At 39.2% G+C, this 20,136-nt stretch overlaps 2 protein-coding genes across 3 annotated transcripts in view; one reads left to right on the forward strand and one right to left on the reverse strand.

The window, feature by feature from the left end:
• LOC115343224 overlaps window positions 1-15,851 on the forward strand; it is a 182,580-nt gene extending 166,729 nt beyond the window's left edge. Inside the window, exons 12-13 of the mRNA XM_041124170.1 lie at window positions 15,403-15,458; window positions 15,804-15,851. Coding sequence (XP_040980104.1) covers window positions 15,403-15,426 — 24 coding nt within the window. The 3' untranslated portion in view covers window positions 15,427-15,458; window positions 15,804-15,851. The remainder of the gene's footprint in view (window positions 1-15,402; window positions 15,459-15,803) is intronic.
• SKI (SKI proto-oncogene) overlaps window positions 14,723-20,136 on the reverse strand; it is a 148,127-nt gene continuing 142,713 nt past the window's right edge. For both annotated transcript variants that reach the window (XM_030018919.1, XM_030018920.2), the window contains one exon: window positions 14,723-19,758. In XM_030018919.1, coding sequence (XP_029874779.1) covers window positions 19,570-19,758 — 189 coding nt within the window. In that variant the 3' untranslated portion in view covers window positions 14,723-19,569. The remainder of the gene's footprint in view (window positions 19,759-20,136) is intronic.

The raw sequence follows: 20,136 nt of genomic DNA on the forward strand, positions 1-20,136 counted from the left end.
GTGAGACCCTATGTAGCTCTGTAAGCAGAGGCAGAAAATTGTTTCCCTTAGCACTTGCACTGTTTAGTGTACATGAGCTAGAATTTGTCAGAGCCCTTTGGTCTCTAATACATATGGGATTTATCTTGAGAATACAGATGAGAAGGTATTACGATGACTGGCAGCTGGAAGAAAATGGGGAAGTGCTGCCTGTTTCAGTGCAAGAAGGCACTGGATCGCTCTCAGAGAAGGTATGTTGCATTTCCATTGCTGACTTGTGTGGTGTTGGAAGAGTCAGTTCCTTCCTTTCTCAATGCCTTTCATTCTCCAACCGCTTTGTTTGACATACCTATCTAAGTCACAAATCATTTGGGGCTGGGTCTGAGTCTCATACTTGGTTTGATCCTCCAGATTCTACCCAAATGTAAATAATCAACAAAATATGAGTAATAAAACCCACAAATATCTTTCAGTATAATTGTGATAAACATGTTTTCCTTTATTTTTCTCTTCCATCTTTCATTTAATGATGCTTTTGTGGCTGGCTTGAATCACCCATGTTTCCTCCATTTGGATTGGCTTCTGGTGTGAAGTTTAGCAGCTGTACCTTTTTTTTATGTGTTCTCTCTCACTGCTGCAGTATGTGAAATTGCAGCTTTCTGTATGTCAGACAGTTTCTTAACGTGACTACGTTAGCCAGAAAACACTGCAATATCAAATAGACAGAAATCTGTACTGTTATTACCTGGGACTAGAAGAGCCTGTGCCATGCCCTGCCCCACACCTCCAAAACCCAAAGTCCTAAGGGTGCTGTAGGGTTCAGTTAAATCTGAATTAACCCAAGTGTCCTGGCACGTGTGTTTGTTTTTCATGGGCTCTTTTCCTTCCACAGGTCCATTCATGGGGCTAAAATAACATGAATATAGGCATAAAAATAACATAGGATCTCTTCTCTTGATCCAGGCTTCAAAAACGAGATGAACGTGTTATACGATTGTGTGAAGGCTATGTTAGTTTGGCCCTGCAGATGACTCCCTGAGGCATATAAAAAAGCCTATGGAAAAACATAAACACGTATACTAGGAGTATCATAGAACCATAGAATGGTTTGGGTTGGAAGGGACTTTTAAAGATCATTTAGTCCAAACCGTAAAGATATTTTTCCTCATGTTTTCTGCCCTGATCCTGGCATGTGGATTTAAGAGAGAGCAAGGTGAAGTCTTTTTTTGATGAGCATCCCATTAGAAAAGTGTGGAAATTTCTGATGTCTCAGGTTGTTACAGTTGTGATGGTGGTAGACAAAGCAGACAGAATCTAGCTTCCAGGTCCAAAGGTGAAGTCTGACCAAAATGATAATGTGTTTTGAAAAAGTGAAGCCAATTTAAAGTAATGGGTAAAATTCTGTGGTCTTTACTCAGTTCAGATTCATAGATGAAACTCTAGTTTTACATTTAATCTCACATGATTCTGAGAAGAAGGAGTCCTATTGATAACTTGCGTGACTAAGACCTATGCTACATATCTGTATGTTACAGGTACTGTTTTGAGGGCTTACCAAATCGATTTTCTGTTACTATATATAATATAGAATATTGTGTCTACTTAACGTTGTAACAAAATGGGATCTGAGTTCAGGCTGAAGTAGAAGGGCAACCTCTCTGGAAACTTGAAAGCTGGGACCTGAATTGTTGGAGAGAGTGTACAAATTCTTAGCTTCTCAATCATTTCTAGAGTTCTTAAGTACAAAGCACTGTTGGGTGTAGTTTGGTTTGTTCTTCTGTGTGTCGTCCCGCCAAAGGCCACCTTCTCTATCTTTCAGTCTAAGTAACTTCTGGGAGCTCACATGGATGTTTTGTGCTGCATCATATGCACAGTAGAATCTATGAGAAGCAGAGATGCCAAAATGATTTAGTATCTGTTTTTACTGGTTGGTTTACATTTGATAAATACTTGCCTGGATTCTTGTGCTGCTGTGTCTTTGGAGAATGGAGACTAGGAAGGAGGGAAGAGTTATGAGCAATTCTGTGCTTTTTTTTGGGTGCAGTTTATTTAGCACCTCTGCAAGATTTAACATGATAACTCTTTAAATCTTGGCACACTACTCGGAGAGGTAGAATGTCATAAAGGTGTCTGGTAAACAGATGTTCCAGTCTTTATAAGCTGCTGGGAAAGTGTGCATCATTCTGAATAAATATGGAAGCAGCTGCAGCTTTGGAAGCTTTAGTTTCCCAAATAAATACTTTGGATATCTATTCCACTTAGGCTGTGGTGATCTAAAGATACAAGTAAAGCATAGTTTACAGTACTAGGCAATATCTTTTATTAAACCAACTGATAACATTAGAAAAAGAGATTCACTTTCAGGCAGTTAAGTCCTCCTTTGGATTTATTAGTACTTCTTCAACTATCGCACCTAGCTGATGAATGTACATAATGCAGAGGGAATCTTTTCTATTGTAGGCTTCTGACAATTGAGTACATTTTGTGGCATTCTCTTACTAGTTTAGCTCCTTTAAAAACCATTATGATAAACAAGAGTAGAATTCTTCTTGGGAGGATTTCATAAAAGTGCAGATGATAACAAAATCCAGAAACTTAATCTGATTTTCCTTTTTGAAAGGAAAGCATTAGTACCTAGCAGTAATAGATCAGGATAGTTTGCAGTCAAGGTTCTCTTTTTACTGGTAGTGAAGAGGTGTTACATGCTTTAATAATGGTGGTACACATCTCAGTGCTGCAAGATCACCAGAAGGTACCTAGAAGTAAGAGTTGCAAGGCTTAATAACAGAGTAATGCAGTGAGAACTTGGGTATTCACTTTCTGGCTTTTAACTTGAGACACTTTCGGCAGCTGGTTTTCAGAAAATCTGAGTGGCTGAAGCTCTTATAATTATGTTGGATAGCCAAAATTAGCACCTGTCTTTAAATAATACGTTTTTAAAATAAAACTTGAAATGGGCATTCTGCCCAAAATCATACTAGGAGATTGCAAAATCCAAACCAGAACTCAAGACTCTTGCTTGAGCTCCCAAAATTGTTACGAGGTTTAAATGAAAAATATGCAGGGAGGAAAGAAATGCCTTACTGGATGAGTCTAATGACATGTTCCGTGCCGCAACACATAGATAGGCTCAGCGGGGTGAGCTAAGTGGGGATTTCCACCATGAGTAAAACTCCTGCTTCTTGGAGGTGTAGTTCAGACTTTTTCATTATCTGATCTCTGGGTTGGTTCATTCTTTTTCCATGTAGCTGGCTATCCGTCATATTTGACGGAGAAATTGCTATGACAAAATGCTAAAAGCTCTTGCTCTGGGCTATTTTTAATCTACTGTAGGTGAAAGATCAGAACACATTTTTGGAAGATTTATGTGTTGTTCCCTTGTGCTGTGCTGCATAGGATAAATGGGAGTTGACAAACTACAGGGCACGAGATTTAAACCATTGACCTCTGACATTAAGAGTCATCACAACTATATGTTATCACATTTATGTTCAGCAGTTAAAGGCTTTGCTCTGTGAGGGAATCTCATAAATGCTTAGCAGAGGTACCGAAACACAGTTCTTATTCAGTCTTTAAGCTTTATTGTTGGTGATCAGGAGTTAAATCTCCTCTCAGGCCATTGTGGATTTTAGTGCAGAATATTTGTAAGCAATCTTTTAAGTCTGCGGGTTGTTTTTACGGAATAACACATTTCTGTTTCTGGAAAAGGGCGTAGCTACTTAATGACAGTTCAGCTTGAGCAGACTTGTAATTTTTTGCTGATCCTTTAATAGTCCAGTCTTTCAAACTACTTCCCAACTCTAGGATCTCTGTTAACTGTGTCCATTTCTGAAACAAAAGCCCTGATAAAGCAAAAAGACTTTGGGATGTATGGAACACTGTTTTCAAATCAAGTATATACTTAAGTGTTCTGCTGAACTAAGCCCCAGATTTCTGCAGCGCATCATAATGCAAGAGAATAGTAGGGGGAGGATGGATGCATGCAGCTGCTCCTCTGCCTGTATAACAGATGTCATCTAAAACACTATCAAGCCTTTTTGGAAAACGGGGAGGAGAGGAATGAAGAAAAGAGGGTGAAGCTGGTGGAATGGAAAGCGAGTTGAAAAGTGATGGCTGAAGGGAAGGACTGAGCTTACTGCAAGTTGAGGCACTGCTCTTGACAGTCACCAGGCTGGAACCTGTCCCATGTAGATCACAGTATTTCATTGTCTTTATTGCCGTCTTGTGATTTTTCAGGCATATGTAGCTGGCTAGCTGACCCTCTGAGTTCAGATACAGGCTCTATGAAATATTGAGTGCTGTTCATGATGTTCATCATGCAATGCGTGCTTCCTAAATTATACATCATTATGAGGGGCACATAACCAATTAGTATATGGATTTGTTCTGCATGTGCAAATCTTTTCTTGGGCTAAGGAAGTGTCATACAGAGACTTGGCTGAAGAAAAAAAGAAAAACAGTTTAATCTTAAATTGTAATTGTCATCCTCTGGCTAATGATAAGCAATATTACGGCCTACATATCAGCTGTAATTAAGCAGTAAGACACAACAAGGTGTATGTTACAGAGAGATAACACAGTGCTTAAGAGCCAATGACCTGCAAAGCACATTATCTCCCAGCTGCACAAGCCCTACAGAGTCAGTTTGTACATGTGTGGTAGCAAATCCACTGTCCCCTCTTCCCCCACCTTCATTCTGCTTTTCAAGGTGCAAAAATTGTACAGGATTTTCATGTTACTTGTTGTGTCATATGATTTTTGAAAAAGCTTCCTTTTTATATTAGTCAACTTCTGCACATATAATAAGCCAGTGTGAAACATTCTAAGTTATCATTCACTGGAGTTCTGGGAAATTAGCGTCACTTAAAATGAGGCCCTTCAGTGTTTTGTTAGACAAGTAGGTATGGAGCGTGCAGGGAAGGATTCTCACTGATGATCCAAGCACCAAACTGACAGCGACTCTTTGTTTGCTCCAAGAAAGATTTTATGTTGTTTTCAAAGAGAGCAGAGGGAGCTTTGAGCTGGAACATAGTGTTAGATGAAACTTGTTTCAAAGTAGAATTGATTCTTGGTTAGAATTAAGGATTGGAAGTGTAAAGCTTGTACTGTTTGTACTAAACATGGAAACTTTTCCTATCAAGGTACCATTGCCCATGTAAATGTCCTCTATAGACTGACCAAACTGATGCTGCATGAGTGACTGAATTAAAACCAGGGCTGACGTTTTGTGGCACAAGCACTAAAAAATTACACATCAAGAAAACGAAGGGGATTAGTGTCTGAGTCCCGTTTCTTTGAGGAGGAGAATGCGTGGTTTCTGTTGTATAGTGTAGGAATCCTAATGTAAAACTCGTGTTGGAGGAAGAAACCGTAGTGAATGAGACCTTCCAAATAGTGACAGAAAATGTAGAATAGGATCAGTTTTGCCCTGTTGAGTCCTATCAGGGTGTTTCTCTGATCAGGGTAGAAGGTCTGCTAAAAGAAAGGGAGGTGGTGATAGGGAGAGGCATGTGACCCTTCCTTGTGGCATTTGCCTCTGTGAAGAAACTCCTGGAAAGAGGGCCAAGTGCAAGTATCTTTGTGCCAAGTTTTAATGGCATATTTGTGGTGCAGGATGGATGTGTATTTATGAACATAGGCAGCTACTGCATGTTTAATTTTTGAACAATGAGATACACGTTTTGAGGCTTATTCCTTATGTTACCCCTAATGAAACTTTGCAGGGCAAAAAACTTTGTTGATGTTCATCAAATTTTCACTTTAAGCATCGTGGACATGGATCTACTGCCTCTTGGTATTGGGCAGCTATGTATAATTGTACAAAATTAATATAGAGTACAGTAGGTCAAATTGCTTAATTTTGTTCCTACGTAACAGTCTGTCTCACACTTATGTATTCATGTTTTTGCTCCCTCCAGCCATACAAATTGAATTCCAGATACCAAATTAGAATGTCACTGCAATCTTTGTAACCAAACTACTGACAATTTAGTCTAGGCAGAGTGAGAAAAGCAGCAGTAAGCTGAGGCAAGAAGAGAAGTGTCTTATCTCGTGTCTTTTAGCCAGTAATTGCCAGAACAGAATATGTATTTTTTGATTTCCCATATTTTGGTAATGTTACCCATTGACATGGGTGGATACTTACTTAGTCAAATGCAAAATTTCAGCAGTATGGAAGGACAATCCTCTTGTAGCCTGAGTTGTGCTATAAATTGCCAGAAGCAGGGATAGGTTCTTAGGGTTTGAATGGCACTTAGCCCACCTGGACCCTGATTTCAGTTGGATGTCCTAGATATTACTGTATTAAAAATATAAATAAATAAAGTTAGGCATAATATAAGAACAGAGAGACAAGGCAGAGGCAACAGAGACAGCTGTCTCTTCCTCGGAGCCCTTCTACTGGGTGAGACTCTGTTTCTGATTACAGCTGTAGCACTATAAATGCCTGCTAGATGTCTGGTGATAATCCATTCAAAGCAATTACAAGGCATCCGTCACCAGCAGGGGCTGAGCCACAGGCTTCTTATCTGGGAAAATTGATGGAAGAGAAGGGGGGAGTGAGGGAAGAAATCAATGCCTTTCACCAATGTTATCTGCCAAATTGAATTAAGCAGCATGGGATCCCTGCTTTACACACTGTGAGAGCCAGACCTTAAAGAATCTCTTTATAGTAAGCTCAGTCCATGGGCAAGGCAGGTGGGGGAGCTACGCTTTACTTCTACTCGCCTGCAATTTCTTGGGCATTGCCTACGTTGGACTCGTGTGTGCAAAAGGAGTTCAGAACTTGACAACATACAGAACCTTTAACTTAATAGCACCAGTTCCAGTTGTGAACTTCGTGTCTGCTTGCGATCTTAACGTATCATTCCATGTGTTGAATCCTTTGGCAATGCAGTTGTGTGCATAGCATGTAATCCAGTGCTGAAATCTAGTGGAAGTCAGTGGATCTTGAGTTCAGGGGCAGGGGCAATGCCTACCGAGGTTTTGAGTGGGGTTTTTTTGATACGCGAGGGAATGTAGCGCATTGCTGTGGGTTTTGGTCTTTTGCTTTCGTTGGTGTATCAGCTTCTCACTTCACTTAACCTTATGGGTTGGAAAGGTAAGTAAAGTAAATTTGACTTCTGTATGAAGTTAGAACTGGTTACTTACTTTGCAAAGCAATGTTGAAATCCAGGAGCTAGATTTAGAAGTGCTTAGCAGTATTACCATCCATAAAATGACACTTTCCCTTACTGGGCCTGCAATCAAGATTGCAAAAGCCACCAGTATATCTATGGAGATGTTTGGTAGGTGCTTCCTACTAGGTACATGAACAAATGGGAATGTAGATCCGTATAGAAAAGAGCAGGGAGCTTGCCACTTGGGGTACTACAACGAAGAATCAGTTTTATCTGTGGGCTGCGTAGCCAACAGCTTTGTTAATGTATTGTGTAGTACCTGGTTTTCTACCTTGGCCGCATAAAGGTAGGGGGTTAATGACATTTTTTGATAACTAGCCACTAAAGGAGTTTCCGCAGCTCAAGAGCATCTAGTGTTACAGGTCTTGGAATTGAGTCCTGCTGACAGCACATGTAGCCACTCTTGTTTCATGGACTCAAAACATCATGTAGGTAAACTGGGTTTATAAACTTCTGTTTGTAAGCTTTCTTCCCAAGATGATGCTGATCACTCAAGCTTGTAGTCTTTATGGTGTTTACAGAAAGGAGCAGATTTTGGAACAAATCTGACCACCTTTGAAGCAGTAAAACCTCATTTTCCTTTGACCCATGCAGGTTTCCTCTTGTCCTGTGGGGTTTTTCTCTCGCGGTTCATACATATGGGAGATACAAGAGTAGTCATTTGGGATCAGTGGTAGAAGGGCCAGAGGACTAGGGTAGCTGGGCCGGAATAGGCTCTGGGGAAGTACTTAAAAGCATGAAATCCTCAAGGTTCCAGATTAAGGAGCTGACTCAGCAGAAAACAAATACAGAAGTAAATTCAGAAAAATGAGCCACAAAACCCATGGATACTGTACAGAACAATTCAACTAAATCAGTTCAGCACAGAAATCTGTGGAAACTTTTTTCCCTCCCAAATAAAAGTGTATGGGAATTTGCATTGCAGTCAGGTATACTTAAAGTGCACGTAAGCCATCTAATAAAAATTCCCCTGGAGTGTACGTCATACAGCTGTGTTTTATTATATTTGTGCTCTCTTCGTACTGACAGTGCCTTTATAACTGGATTACTCACATATCATCATTAACTCTGACACTCCTGGGTTTTTACTGCTTCCCTGGTTCCTGTCATCTTCTGCAAGTTTTATCCCTTCCTTGCAGAGGTGCCAAGGTGTATTTCTTTAATATCTTTTCAGCAAATGAATGTGGGAGCATGTAAAAAGTATGGTTTAGATACCATGGGCAGTAACAAGGGCTCTCATAATTTCTACTGAAAATCCCTATCAAACCTCTGCTCTGCTACGTATGTGTTAAGTTTTCCCTTTGCTCTGTTAGGTATAAATGAGGGGTGCTGCTTACAGTAAAATGGAAATGACTGAGGTGCAGTGCTGAGCTGTTGTTTAATCCTAGTTTTGATATTTTGTAGCCATTTCTTTTGGTTGTACTCCATACAAGTGCTTAATTTTCTAGGTATCTACCATGTTCAGAATGAGCAGCTCTAAGAGTGTGTGTGGTTTTTGGTTTGGGTTTTTGTTTTGTGGTTTGTGTTTTTTTTGGTTTTTTTTTTGTTTTTTTTTCCTGGTGGCTGAATAACATAAGCTATTGAATAAGACATGAAGACTTTTTACTTCAGGCCTCAGGAAATTTGATTTTTATTTCTGATATCCAGCAGCTAGTTTGAGCTTGGGTCAGTTTAGCTCACTTTGCTATTGATTTTTTTCCCCCTTGTTCTTTGTTGTTGCTGTTTGAATGAAAGTTCTTTGGGCTAGGGACTGTAGCTTACTAAGCATTTGTAGAGAACTGAGCATACAGGGGTCTGAGGCCTCTATTAGACTCTAAGTATTTTTATGCTGTGAAATTAAGTTGAACTCAAGGGTTACTTGAGCATACCAAGTTCTATGAGTCAGGTTTCTGTGTACATTGCCAGCTTTAGCTGAACTGAAGAGTATCAATTGATCTCAAAGTATTTTTATTGTGTTCGGGAAGAACAGATCCCTGGACTTTTGGTTGTGGACGGGGCTACAGCTTACTGAGCCATGCTCATTTTTAAGCCATTCAGATTCCCTGTAGGAGCTTGCCTGAGGCGCTCAACATACTCAAAGCGTCTCATTTCAGAATGCCCAGAGTTCTGCAGGAGCCCGCAAGCAAGCTTAGCGAGCTCTCACTTCCATGCGAACAGGGATTGTGGCAGGTGAGTCGGGTTGTGAAAATAGGTTACAACCAATTGATTGACCAGTAGCATATGTACCTGTAGGACTTCTTGCAATATAGAAAACGTATTTTAAGTATAGCAACAACTTGACAGCCAGTATATGCAAAAACATTTCCTCCAGTGCTGTTCCCTTCACATAGCTTACACTGAGATCGTAGAAAGAGAAAATACTGTGTTGATACTCAATGCATCCATGCAGTGACAATGTGAATGCCCTTCTGGTTTTGGAGGTACTCAAAAGTGTTTGACTGACTAGGTTCGTGTCTGATTCCTAGTATTTTGGTTCTTACATTAAGTACATTAAAGTTATTCCAGCAGAATAACTAGAATTTTCAAAACCCAGTTACCCCCTTAATCATAAACACAAGGCAGCTTGACTGGTCTTTCTTGCCAACATGTGTTGTTGCACTCGGAGTTCCTTGGTGACAGAGTTTATAATAACATTTTCAGCCTCTGCTATTAAGACTTGTCAATCCAAATCTGGTTTTATATTTTGTTTCTGTAAAAGGAATAGCATGAAAAGTCGGTCACTCTGAGAAGTAACACCAGGAGAGGTGGCTCATCTCTTCAACGCAAAGTTCTGCTCTAGACATAGCCAGGTTCCTTGAATGGTCACAAGTGCTGTGTGATTTAATATAACATGTTAGGCAATACGTTGCATTTCTATGGAACTACATCCTCAAAACAGACTAAACAATTCTTCTTTAACTCTTGTTAAATCGTTGAACAAACAATGCCAAAGAATTCGCTTAATTTTCTTCTTTTCACTCTCTGTCATTTGCCCTGTATTTTAAAGAACAGTCATCTTGCTCTGGTTCGTCTGTGCAAATGGGCATTTCAGGCAATACATTGAGGAAGTTAAGAGGTAGTGATGACCTTTGCATGAACTGCAGCTGCATCGGCAGAGGCATGTTGCCAAAAGAAGGACTATAAAAATCCAGAAAAGGTGAGGAAAATGGAGTAAAAGAAAAGCTTTTTTTTATTAGTGTTTTGGACATCTCAATTTCTTGCTGCCCAGTAAGGAACTCTCTAACAGGCACCTGACTTAATGCCTTTGGAATATATGGCTCTTCTCAGTATGTCCCCAGCTGTCTGTTTAGACTCACAAAACACTCCTGAACACCTAATTTACAATGTCAAATTAAACTAGCGTCCTTGATACACAGCTGTAGCTGGCAAATTAGAAGCTCTGGGGGTTTTCCTGTGTGATTTTTGGTTTTATGTATATGCCAGTTAGCAAAAAAAGAAATTGATAGCAATTTTGTGGATCTTTTCAAGTTTTGCCAAAATTTACTCATAGCTCCGTGGGGATCTGTGACAGTCATCTCAGGTATGCATCTCCCATCTGAAAGTCTTGAGTTCGGGACAGTGGAGGAGGCAAATGAAATACCCATTTTTTTGCTTTGTGTGTTTGTGCTAGTAATCTAGGTCAGTTAAATGAAAGCTCCTAGAATACAGAGTAGCCAGATAAATTTGGGATAGCTGAAAAGGGATAGTCCAAGAATAAGGAAGGTGTCCAATAGGACTGGATAGCTGGATTCAGGCATCAGAGATTTCCATGTGTGAGGCCAAGCCTTATTTCCAAGTTAGCCTCAGCTAACTTTAGAAAGGAACTAAAACAAACAAGGTTTACTCCTAAATCCTTTTGAAAACTCTAGAAGCGCTACGTCCTTCTTACCCGAGTTGGCAACTGGCACTAACCCAGGGCTGATACAGATGCAGTTCTGTCGAGAATGGCAAAAATACAACCCGTTCTCATGGGGGAATTCTCATTCTCCTGCCAGGAAGGGTTGCTTTTGTACAAAACGTTGGCCTACAACAGTACTGTTTTAGCACTGGATGTCGAGTGAGCTTGAAGCCATTTTCATGGTCTGGAAAAATTTGTATCTTGTCTTTGTCTCCTTGCATAATGATTTTGAAGTGTTCTTTTATCAGTGTAGGTAGGGGTAGTAGGATCTGTATCTATGTGAATTTGAGTTAATTTACTGCTATGCAGTAGAATGGTAAATGAAGTTTCCCCCATGTTCCTAACTGAAGGAATTCTACTATTTCAAGTTAAGAAAATGAGCTGGTGAATTGTTTAAAGAGCTAGGAGTGCAACTCCTGCCCCTTGTGATATGAGAATATCTATCTTTCTTTAAAGCCGTTTTGCTCCAGAATGGGGTATTTCCAAAGATACTAGAAATTTCAAAGAAAATGTCAATGTGATGTGCTGACAGAAACACAGCTGGTCTTCCTGAAAGTAACTGGCAATCTGGTCTCTTCAGACCTGTGCTTTGTGTACAAAATCTGTGGAACAAAGTTACTTGAAGTGTATCGCTTAAGTATATCGGAAAATTGGAAAGATTTGTCAGTTGCATACTTTAAATACAGAAGATAATTGTCAATAGAGAAAAGTTATTTGAACTTTTGTTTTTGATTTTAGAAACCAAAATCGTAGTAACAGATGTACAAGTGAAAGGACATGTATGTGAATTGTATATGGGGGCACAAGATCTTTTTACAAGTGAAGGATATGGACCTGTGTTTAGACTTAAAACCGTATTGATTCCACTTGGTACCAAAAATGGGTGAAAACACCATATTGCTGCTAGTCATTTGGGGGCAGGTATTACTAATGCAGTTGCATCACATTCTTTAAGGCTTTAGACACGCCAAACGCACAAGTGTAAGTTGAAAAAGCCGGACAGCTTCTATGCACTTACTTGGATACTTTAGTTAGTGTTTGCAGATTCCAGCCTTACTCTCCGTTCACTTACGACCTCCAGGAATTGCATCTGCGTTGGTTCTCAATTTTCGGAAATATTAATGGGTCAATTCACCTGTGGTCCTTCAGACAGATTTCTTTGTGTACATTCAAATTAATTGTGTCAGAAGACATTATATACAACCTGTATGAAGTTAACTTCTAACACTTTGTCATTATCTTATTACTGTCTTCTAAGTTTTTTCCAAGGTAAGTTTTTGTTATCAAGCTATTATAGGAACCCTTTGCTCTAAAACCAAATCAGTCTCTACAACGCTTCCTGGGCTGTTGTGGCTTGTACATGTCTCTTCATTTCCAGCAAATGCACAGATTGATTGATTGATTGATTGATTTTTCTCCCTGTTGGGAGTGGGAGAAGGAAATGATGCATTTGATTCCCAATACTCCTAAGTGTCCATTGGAGTCACAGATAGGTAGGAAGTGTTTTTGGTAATGAACTCTGCTTTCACGGGCAGTTCTATGCTACCTGTTGGCAGAAGGAATTAGAGTAGAGCAGTGAAGAAAGCAATACAGGTGCCAGAAACTCATGGGCTGTAAGTATGCTACAAAATGAGATTTTAGCTAGAGAGACTCTTTAGCATAGGACCAGGCAGCTTACAGCAGAAAAAACAGAATCAGAGTCTCTGTTTGAACAGTTTTCTTTTGGGCTATAGGGTTTTAATACAACAGCTGAAGAAAGAAAGAATGGAGAAGGGATCTGACTTTTCTGTGGTAAGCATTTTGAATTTAGGCTGATTTGTGATGTAGGCCTAACGGTGACTAGAACTAGGTGCTTTGCTGCAGTTTGTCCGTGTTGAAGAAAACTCATTTGTAATGTACAATAATCGAACACCGTCACAGGCAGTTCTAGCAAAACCAAGAGCGAGAGGGGTATTGCTCCGCACTCTCCATACGGAATGCAGCGTATACTGATGTCGGTCCAAGAGCTCCTCACGAAACAGAAGGCTTTAGACTTCAAGCCTGTAGTTCCAGCATCATTTGTGAGCAAAGTTCCCAAAGCAAAGCTTACAGCTTTTTGTGTCTCTGCTTGTTTTGTCGACAAGGGGGCAAGGGGGAGAAGAAAAAGCCAATAGACAAGTGATATTCTGGGGTATGTTGGAGGAATACGGCTAAAGCTTTGTATCGGTGCGACAGGCCAGGAACATTGACCGAATTTCACCTTCCAGAGAAAGATTCAGCAGCTCAGCCTGGTTTTGCCCACTGTAAATATCCAGGTGGTAGAAACAGGAAATAAATCAGTCCCTTAGAAAGCAAGGCTGCAGTGAGTCAGAAATATGAAGTAGAGATTTTTTTTTTAAGCTGTTCAATCATTCTCTGGCTTTTCCGCTGTTTTACAAGGGCATGTTAAGAAATGTACCAGAGCTGTGGAAATTCTGCAGCCATTTCTCAGAAAACCATGAGAGAATTACTTTAACATATGTTTCCATCTTCTGCTTTTTGCATTTTTCCCCTCTTGTATTTCTTCTTCTTTGACCTGGTACAAACTTTTATATGCTTACAATTCTCACTATTCAAAAGAAACTTCACTTCATTGTTAGAATTTCCCCACAAAGTGGCATGCATCGTTTCCAATTAAATGCCATTCTCCTTACAATATTGTCACGTGCAGACCCGAAAACGATTGTCTGTTTAAATGATGCCTTAGAGAGGCTTTTTACTGGGCTGTCCGGGAAACAGTGTGCTGTTCTGACTGTCAGCCTCAGGTTGTTAATGTGCCTCAGCACACTGAGGGTGATAAGGCAGACTTGTTGGTTTTGGTGTGCCAGAAAAGAAAAAACACGGCGGGAAATCCGAGCTTCCCTCCAAGAGAATTTAATGCTACTTCCACCTATAGATAAAATGGGGTTTGTTATTAGCGGGGGGGGGGGGGGGGTGCGCGTGACTGTTAGAGGATGAATACGTGGATACGGTAGACGATCTCAAAACTGGAAACTGGCTTGCAAGCTGAAAAGGGTTAGACCTGACTTGGATATGCATGCAGTAAATATACATGTGGTAGTATTAGCATGTAATAATGAGTTTTTCTGTCATCAGACTTCTGAGGTGGCACGTCACGTGGAGACATCGGACTGACGCTAGCCTTACAGTCCGCGTCTGCGCGTGTCCGCGTAAGCCAGCGGCCCGCTCGCTCCACTCGCCCGTCAGCGCCAGGCCGCAGCAGGCTGCGCAGCGGTCCCTGTCTTAAGCCTTTTCTTGGGGTGGTTCGAGAGCGTCCCAATTCCACCAGCCCACAGCCTCATGTTCAATTAACAGGGCTCTTGCCCAGGAGCATCTTTGTGGTCTGGATTTCCTTCCCAGCACCGAAGTAAGGCAGTGGTTTTTACTATTCTTGCTGTTAACCTCTGTTGGTGCTTTAGCTACATATACATGCGCGACCTGGGAAATGAATATAAGGCAAATGACAGGATCCAGCGGTTATCTGTGTGCACGTGTGCAGCAGAGTTTCTGTATGTTTGTGGTGTTTAACTTAAAATTAAGAAGTCTGGAGTTTTCCAACAGAGGTACCCAGCACTTTTTCAGGTAGCTGTACGGTCTCTGAAGTTTGCCTGTCCTGAGCAATTAGGCCACAGCTGCAAGCACAGAAAACTCAAAAACCATACCATAGCTATTTATTTTTTTCTGGACAAACAATTTTATTTTAGGTAATGCGTCTATACACTGTACATTCAGTCACTGTGGTATATAAGCATAGCTATTTTCATACATAATCTCATAAAGTCCTTTATTTTACAATATTATCTGCTTCAAGGGGAGGGGATGTGGAAAAGGGGGTGGAAAAGGACTATCAAGGTACACAGCGAAATAGATAAATATGCCAAGCTTTTTTCTTATTTTTTTTTTAAATCAGGCATTTATAAACAAGAAAGCATACATTACTTACATAAAAATAGTTCTAGAATAGTAGAGTAAGTCATAATATTGTCATTAGCAGCAGCATAGGAGAGACCAGGATAACAAAAATGTGCTGAAATGCTATTGGCTATTATAAATGTAAAGATTTATTTTTCTTCAATTGAAAAAATGTCATTTCTGTGAGTTCTTTTGATTAAAAAAAAAAAAAAAAAAAAAGAAAAAAAACAAAACCAAAAACAAAACAACAACCAAACCAACAAAATACTTCTCTCAAAAACACATGGACTGATGAGAGGGCAGAATGGAAAGAAAATCAATCTTTTGGTAATAAAATACTTTACAGTGAAAATAAGGACAAATAAAATGCAAATGATGGAGAAAGGTTAACCCACATTTAAAACTTGCAAAAAGATTTTGTTTTGTTTTTCCTAACAGACAGCAAAGGTTCTTCTTAGTTAAAAACACAACTCATAAAACAAGACAACTACCAGGTAAGAAAGAGTTTTGAAAAAGTAAACACCATATACACTTATAATACAACAGTGTAAAATGAAAAAAAGTATTTACATGTTGAATTTACTTTTAACTTTTTTTTTTTTTTTTTTTACATTGGCTAGTTCTGTTTGAAAAGCAGAATATTATGTATACTAGTTAGCTGCTCCATAGATATGAATGTTATTGCTGTTGGTTTTTTTTCCCTTCGTTAAGTCTTCTTTCAGTAATAGAAACAATGAGTAATTAAACTGAATATACAAGTATTAAGTAATATATTTTTAAGTACAGGGAGAGTCAACAGCCTGTATGAAACACCTCTTCTCCCTTTTAACTTCTTAAAGGAAACTAAAGAGCAGATGAAATGAGAAGATGTGACTTTACAATTCCTACACTCACAGGCTGGAGTGCAAATGGAATGCAGCAGGGACTCCACGGTAAGTCAAAAGGAAAGCAGTTCCATCTGAACGGGCTAACAGTTGTTTTCCTGAAGTGTTGCAGACAGAGAAATTACACACAGAACTCCCTCACCTTAAGCACCTTCACGAATTCCCCCCCCCCCCCCCCCCCCCGCCGAAGACTCCCACTGTTTTGACAGCCCTTTTCTAGGATTAGTGTCTCTGTGGCCATCTTCTGACAATTTTAAAATAAATTACATGCACAGGAATTCTGAATTAAATTATATATTCTGCAGAAATAAAGACTTTGTTGTTTAAAATGTATTTAGGAAAGACAAAATTAATTAAGATAGACTCCTATGCTGTAAACCTGTCCTACTGATTAACTGCTGGTGTAGAATGTTTGTTCTCAGTCGTCTTGCACCTTATTTCATCTTACCGATTTTTAAATCGTAAGTTATAGAAGTGTTTTTACTAGGAAGTTTTCACTCCCAAGGATCAAATACTGTTGAGTCTTAACCTCAAACAATGTGAAGTTCATTTACACTTCATCGAATTACCATCATGCATGGTGAAAGAAGAAACCATGGGTTTGTAACAATAGTTGTGACTTTATTTTGGGGACTTCTTTCTTGCAAATCTTATCCCTGTTGGATGTGAAGCACAGGTGATGCTGCTTGTTTGACGAGACTATTTACTATTGATAAGCCTATTTACTGTTCTGTTTTTTTCCTTTGAAAAAATGCAGATTTCATTAATTTTGGAGGATAAAAGCATCATATGCACAGCAGAAATTGTGCCAGTGAATCAGCATGCTCCCCTAGACGCACAAGAAAGACAAACTGTCAGGTGCTGCAGGTAAGTGGGCCGCTTTTCCTATGAAAAACACAGAGAAGGACATGTTGCCATTTTGTGTTGAGTCCTAAGGGGTGAGATGCAATCAAAGCTCAGGGGAAAAAACCCAAACAAACAAAACTTAAGACGTAAGGCTTCAAAGAAGCTGGCAGTGGGGGTGGGAATACATTTGTTCTATGTGTAATTTCTTAACATGGCAGTAAAGCATAGCATATGAGGCTTTTGAAATGCACAATGATCAACTAAAGCTAAAATTATTTAGTTTCCCTTGAAGAAATACGTGAATAATACAGATCTGGAAATCATAAGGCTGAGAACATTTTTATGCATACTGCATAACAAAATAAACCCTTTACATAAGACAGTAATAATGCCCATTAATGAATATACGTATGGCAGAGATTTTAATTCCATGCATATGATTTAATAATCGCAGAAAAAAAACATACAAAGAAGAAAAAAAAAAACCCCACATTAAAAAAACCTGCTTAAGCATAATCAAAATTCCTTTTGCATTGCACTTTAGAAGAGGAGACCTGCATCTAGACTCAGTCTCCAGCATCCCAAACACACAAGGGCAAACCCCTGTATAAACGGACAGTTTCATGTAATTTACTTGGTATAACTCTTTCTTGCTCCCAACAGTTTTACATTGTCCCAGTAATTGTACTCCTTTCATATTTCTTCTTTTTGTACCTAAAACATATATATGAACTTCTTTGTTAATGCTCACAGTTATTATAATGGTTATCATAATGGTTTCAAGCAAACAGCTCTTGTTTAAAAAAAAAAAATATCTCTCTAATGTAAGTAAATACTATAATTTTAGGATTGGAAGCCGCTTTCTGTCTACTGGGAAATAATTTTTAAGATTAAATAGTTTGCATTAATGTCCAAAAGCAAATAAAGATTACTGGAAATATGTTTCTTCGTTTAGAATAACTTCTGTGTATGATGATGCATAGGGGTTTTTTTCTTTTTTTTTTTCTTTTTTTTTTTTTTTCCGTTTTTATTCTTTAAGGTAAAAAAAGTGTCAGCATTGCCTGTATAAGATGCTGAGAGGAAAAATGAGCTGGAAGGCACGTCTGCAGCCCCAGATCAAATTTTCACTTTATGCCGATACGCTTGAGTGTGTAAGAGGTGAGTGTTTACGGGTGAAAATAACTTTTCTCTTGTTCAGTAAAGCACCAGCTCTCTTTAAGCACTTCCGGGAGCATCTCGACTGCTTCCCAGCTGCTGTTAGATACAAAGTCACGCAAAACAGGTTTAAAACTCAACCAGCAGCGCACTGGTCTGGTGAATTCGTATTTGGCAGCATTCGGTACCTGCTGAATCCTCACTGCATACATGTAAATGATGAGGCAAGGTGTCACATGGTGGAAAATGGGGTTGATGATTTTCACATCTGTTAGGCAGGGTAGAATCTAGAATGCTTGACTTGTAAACTTTAGAAACGTGGAATAAAATGCAGAGTAAGATTGTGACAAAGTGCAGTTTAAAAAAAAAAAAAAATTAAAAAATCACCACCACCACCAATAACAACAACAACAATAAGACAAAGTGATGGCGTGCTGCATTTTTATTCCGGGGCTGCGGCTTGGATCCCAAAATTAAAGTAATTGCTCTTTTTAAAAACAAAAAAGTTTTTGTTTTTGTTTTGTTTTTTTAAAAAGATGTAGGCTTATTCACAGCAGCAAAAATGTTTTTCTTTTCTGTAGTATCTGATAATGCAATGTTGCACTCTCCTTGGGCACAGAAATCCTGACTGATGGTTTATAATAAAAGCAGGTAAATACTGAATTTATGGTAAGATGGTGCAACAAAGACGAGTTTTCCAGAAAACTGAAAGCTGAAGTAAAGATTTCAGAATGACTTCAAAACGCATGTGTCTTCTGCTTTATTTCTCAACCGATCATCCATTTCCTTCCTTTATTTCCTTCTTTCTTTTCCTAAAGCTGAAGTGCTCTTGGATGAAGTGAGTCTTTTGAACACATCAGTTAATGAAGATGTCTTTAGAAAAGATGGCATGATTTGCAAACACTGAAGTCTGTAAGGCTGGGTTTGGAATTCTAAAGCGTACATCTTCTCGTCCCCCCGCCCACCCCCTTGACAATCCTGCATCTTCCTTTCTTCTTGTGTTCAGGACAGGAAATGAAGATAATTCTTTCTACAGAAAAAATCAACTTTGAAAAGCACTCTGAAATTCTCATACAACCACGTGACGGGATTAAAACTGTGACGGCTTCCTAGATGGCTGGAAAACTGCTAATGAAATGGCATCATCACCAGAGGGCTTCTACGTTAAGAATCCCAAAGCCTGTAACAAGTCATTAAAAATTGTGCATTGAAGGTTTTTTTTTTGTTTTGCTTTTACAGGTTCATTATAAAAATCTTGTTAATTTTTTAATACCAAGTCTGTGTAATGAATTATTTTAAATAGCTTATAAGAAAAGTTTGTTTTTAAATTCCAAAATGTTCCAACAGGCAGAAGGGCAACATAAAAACACTGCCATGCTTGCCTTTTACTCTGATTTTAGTTGGACGATGCTGCTTGCTTGGAGTTTGCCAGTAGAAAATTTGCTGTGGACTTAAAAGTATTTTGTTTATAAACACTTTGTGTTTTATAGGCACAGTAAGATGTTGTGCTATATGGGTTGGAAAAAAAAAAAAGAGGCGTAATTCAGTGCTTCTGTTATAAAGAGTAACATTGGCCTTCCACCTAGTAAGAATCCATATTCACGGATCTGTGTGCCAAGACACAACTACTCACACATGCACTTACACACGTACCCCACGCATCCTCCCTTACTGTGCATATATGTCATTCTGTAGGTGTATTAGATGATGTGGTGGTGGTTTAGTTCTCCATGTTGCTTGTTGTGTTTTCACTGCTGGGTTGACTGCTTGATTTAGGCCACAGTTGTTCCTGAAGTTCCTTGACTACTTTTTCCAAGTGTTCCCGAGCCTCCCTTTCATGCATCAGGTCAGCTCGGAGCTGCTCCCTGTCAGCCTCTGCATGCTGAAGCTTAACCTGTAGGTCCTCAATCTAGAGAAAAGCAAATTAAGAAACATAATAAACTATTTTAGTATTTCAGTTCCATTGTGATTTTGTAGACTTTAACACAAACTAATGTCTTAGCACAAAGTGAGAAGAGTAATACAACCACATACTTCCAGAGATAAGATTATCGAAGTTGAGGTGAGGAAGAAATTCCCCTTTTTCTATGTTTTTCCATACACTACTGTACAATTACGCAAGTGCAGTGCATGAACTGTTTAGCTTGGACATTCTTAAATATTTCTGGTGGCTTAAGCTCCAGAAAGGTGGGTGAAAACCAGAATAGTTAAGAGTGCCTTTGTATAACAGAACGCTGGACACCGTACGTCTTAACCCATTCCTGTTATTTCTTTAGGCAAAGTAACC

The sequence above is a fragment of the Aquila chrysaetos genome, chromosome 6 (genome assembly GCF_900496995.4).
Source record: "Aquila chrysaetos chrysaetos chromosome 6, bAquChr1.4, whole genome shotgun sequence".
NCBI classification, from domain to species: domain Eukaryota; kingdom Metazoa; phylum Chordata; class Aves; order Accipitriformes; family Accipitridae; genus Aquila; species Aquila chrysaetos.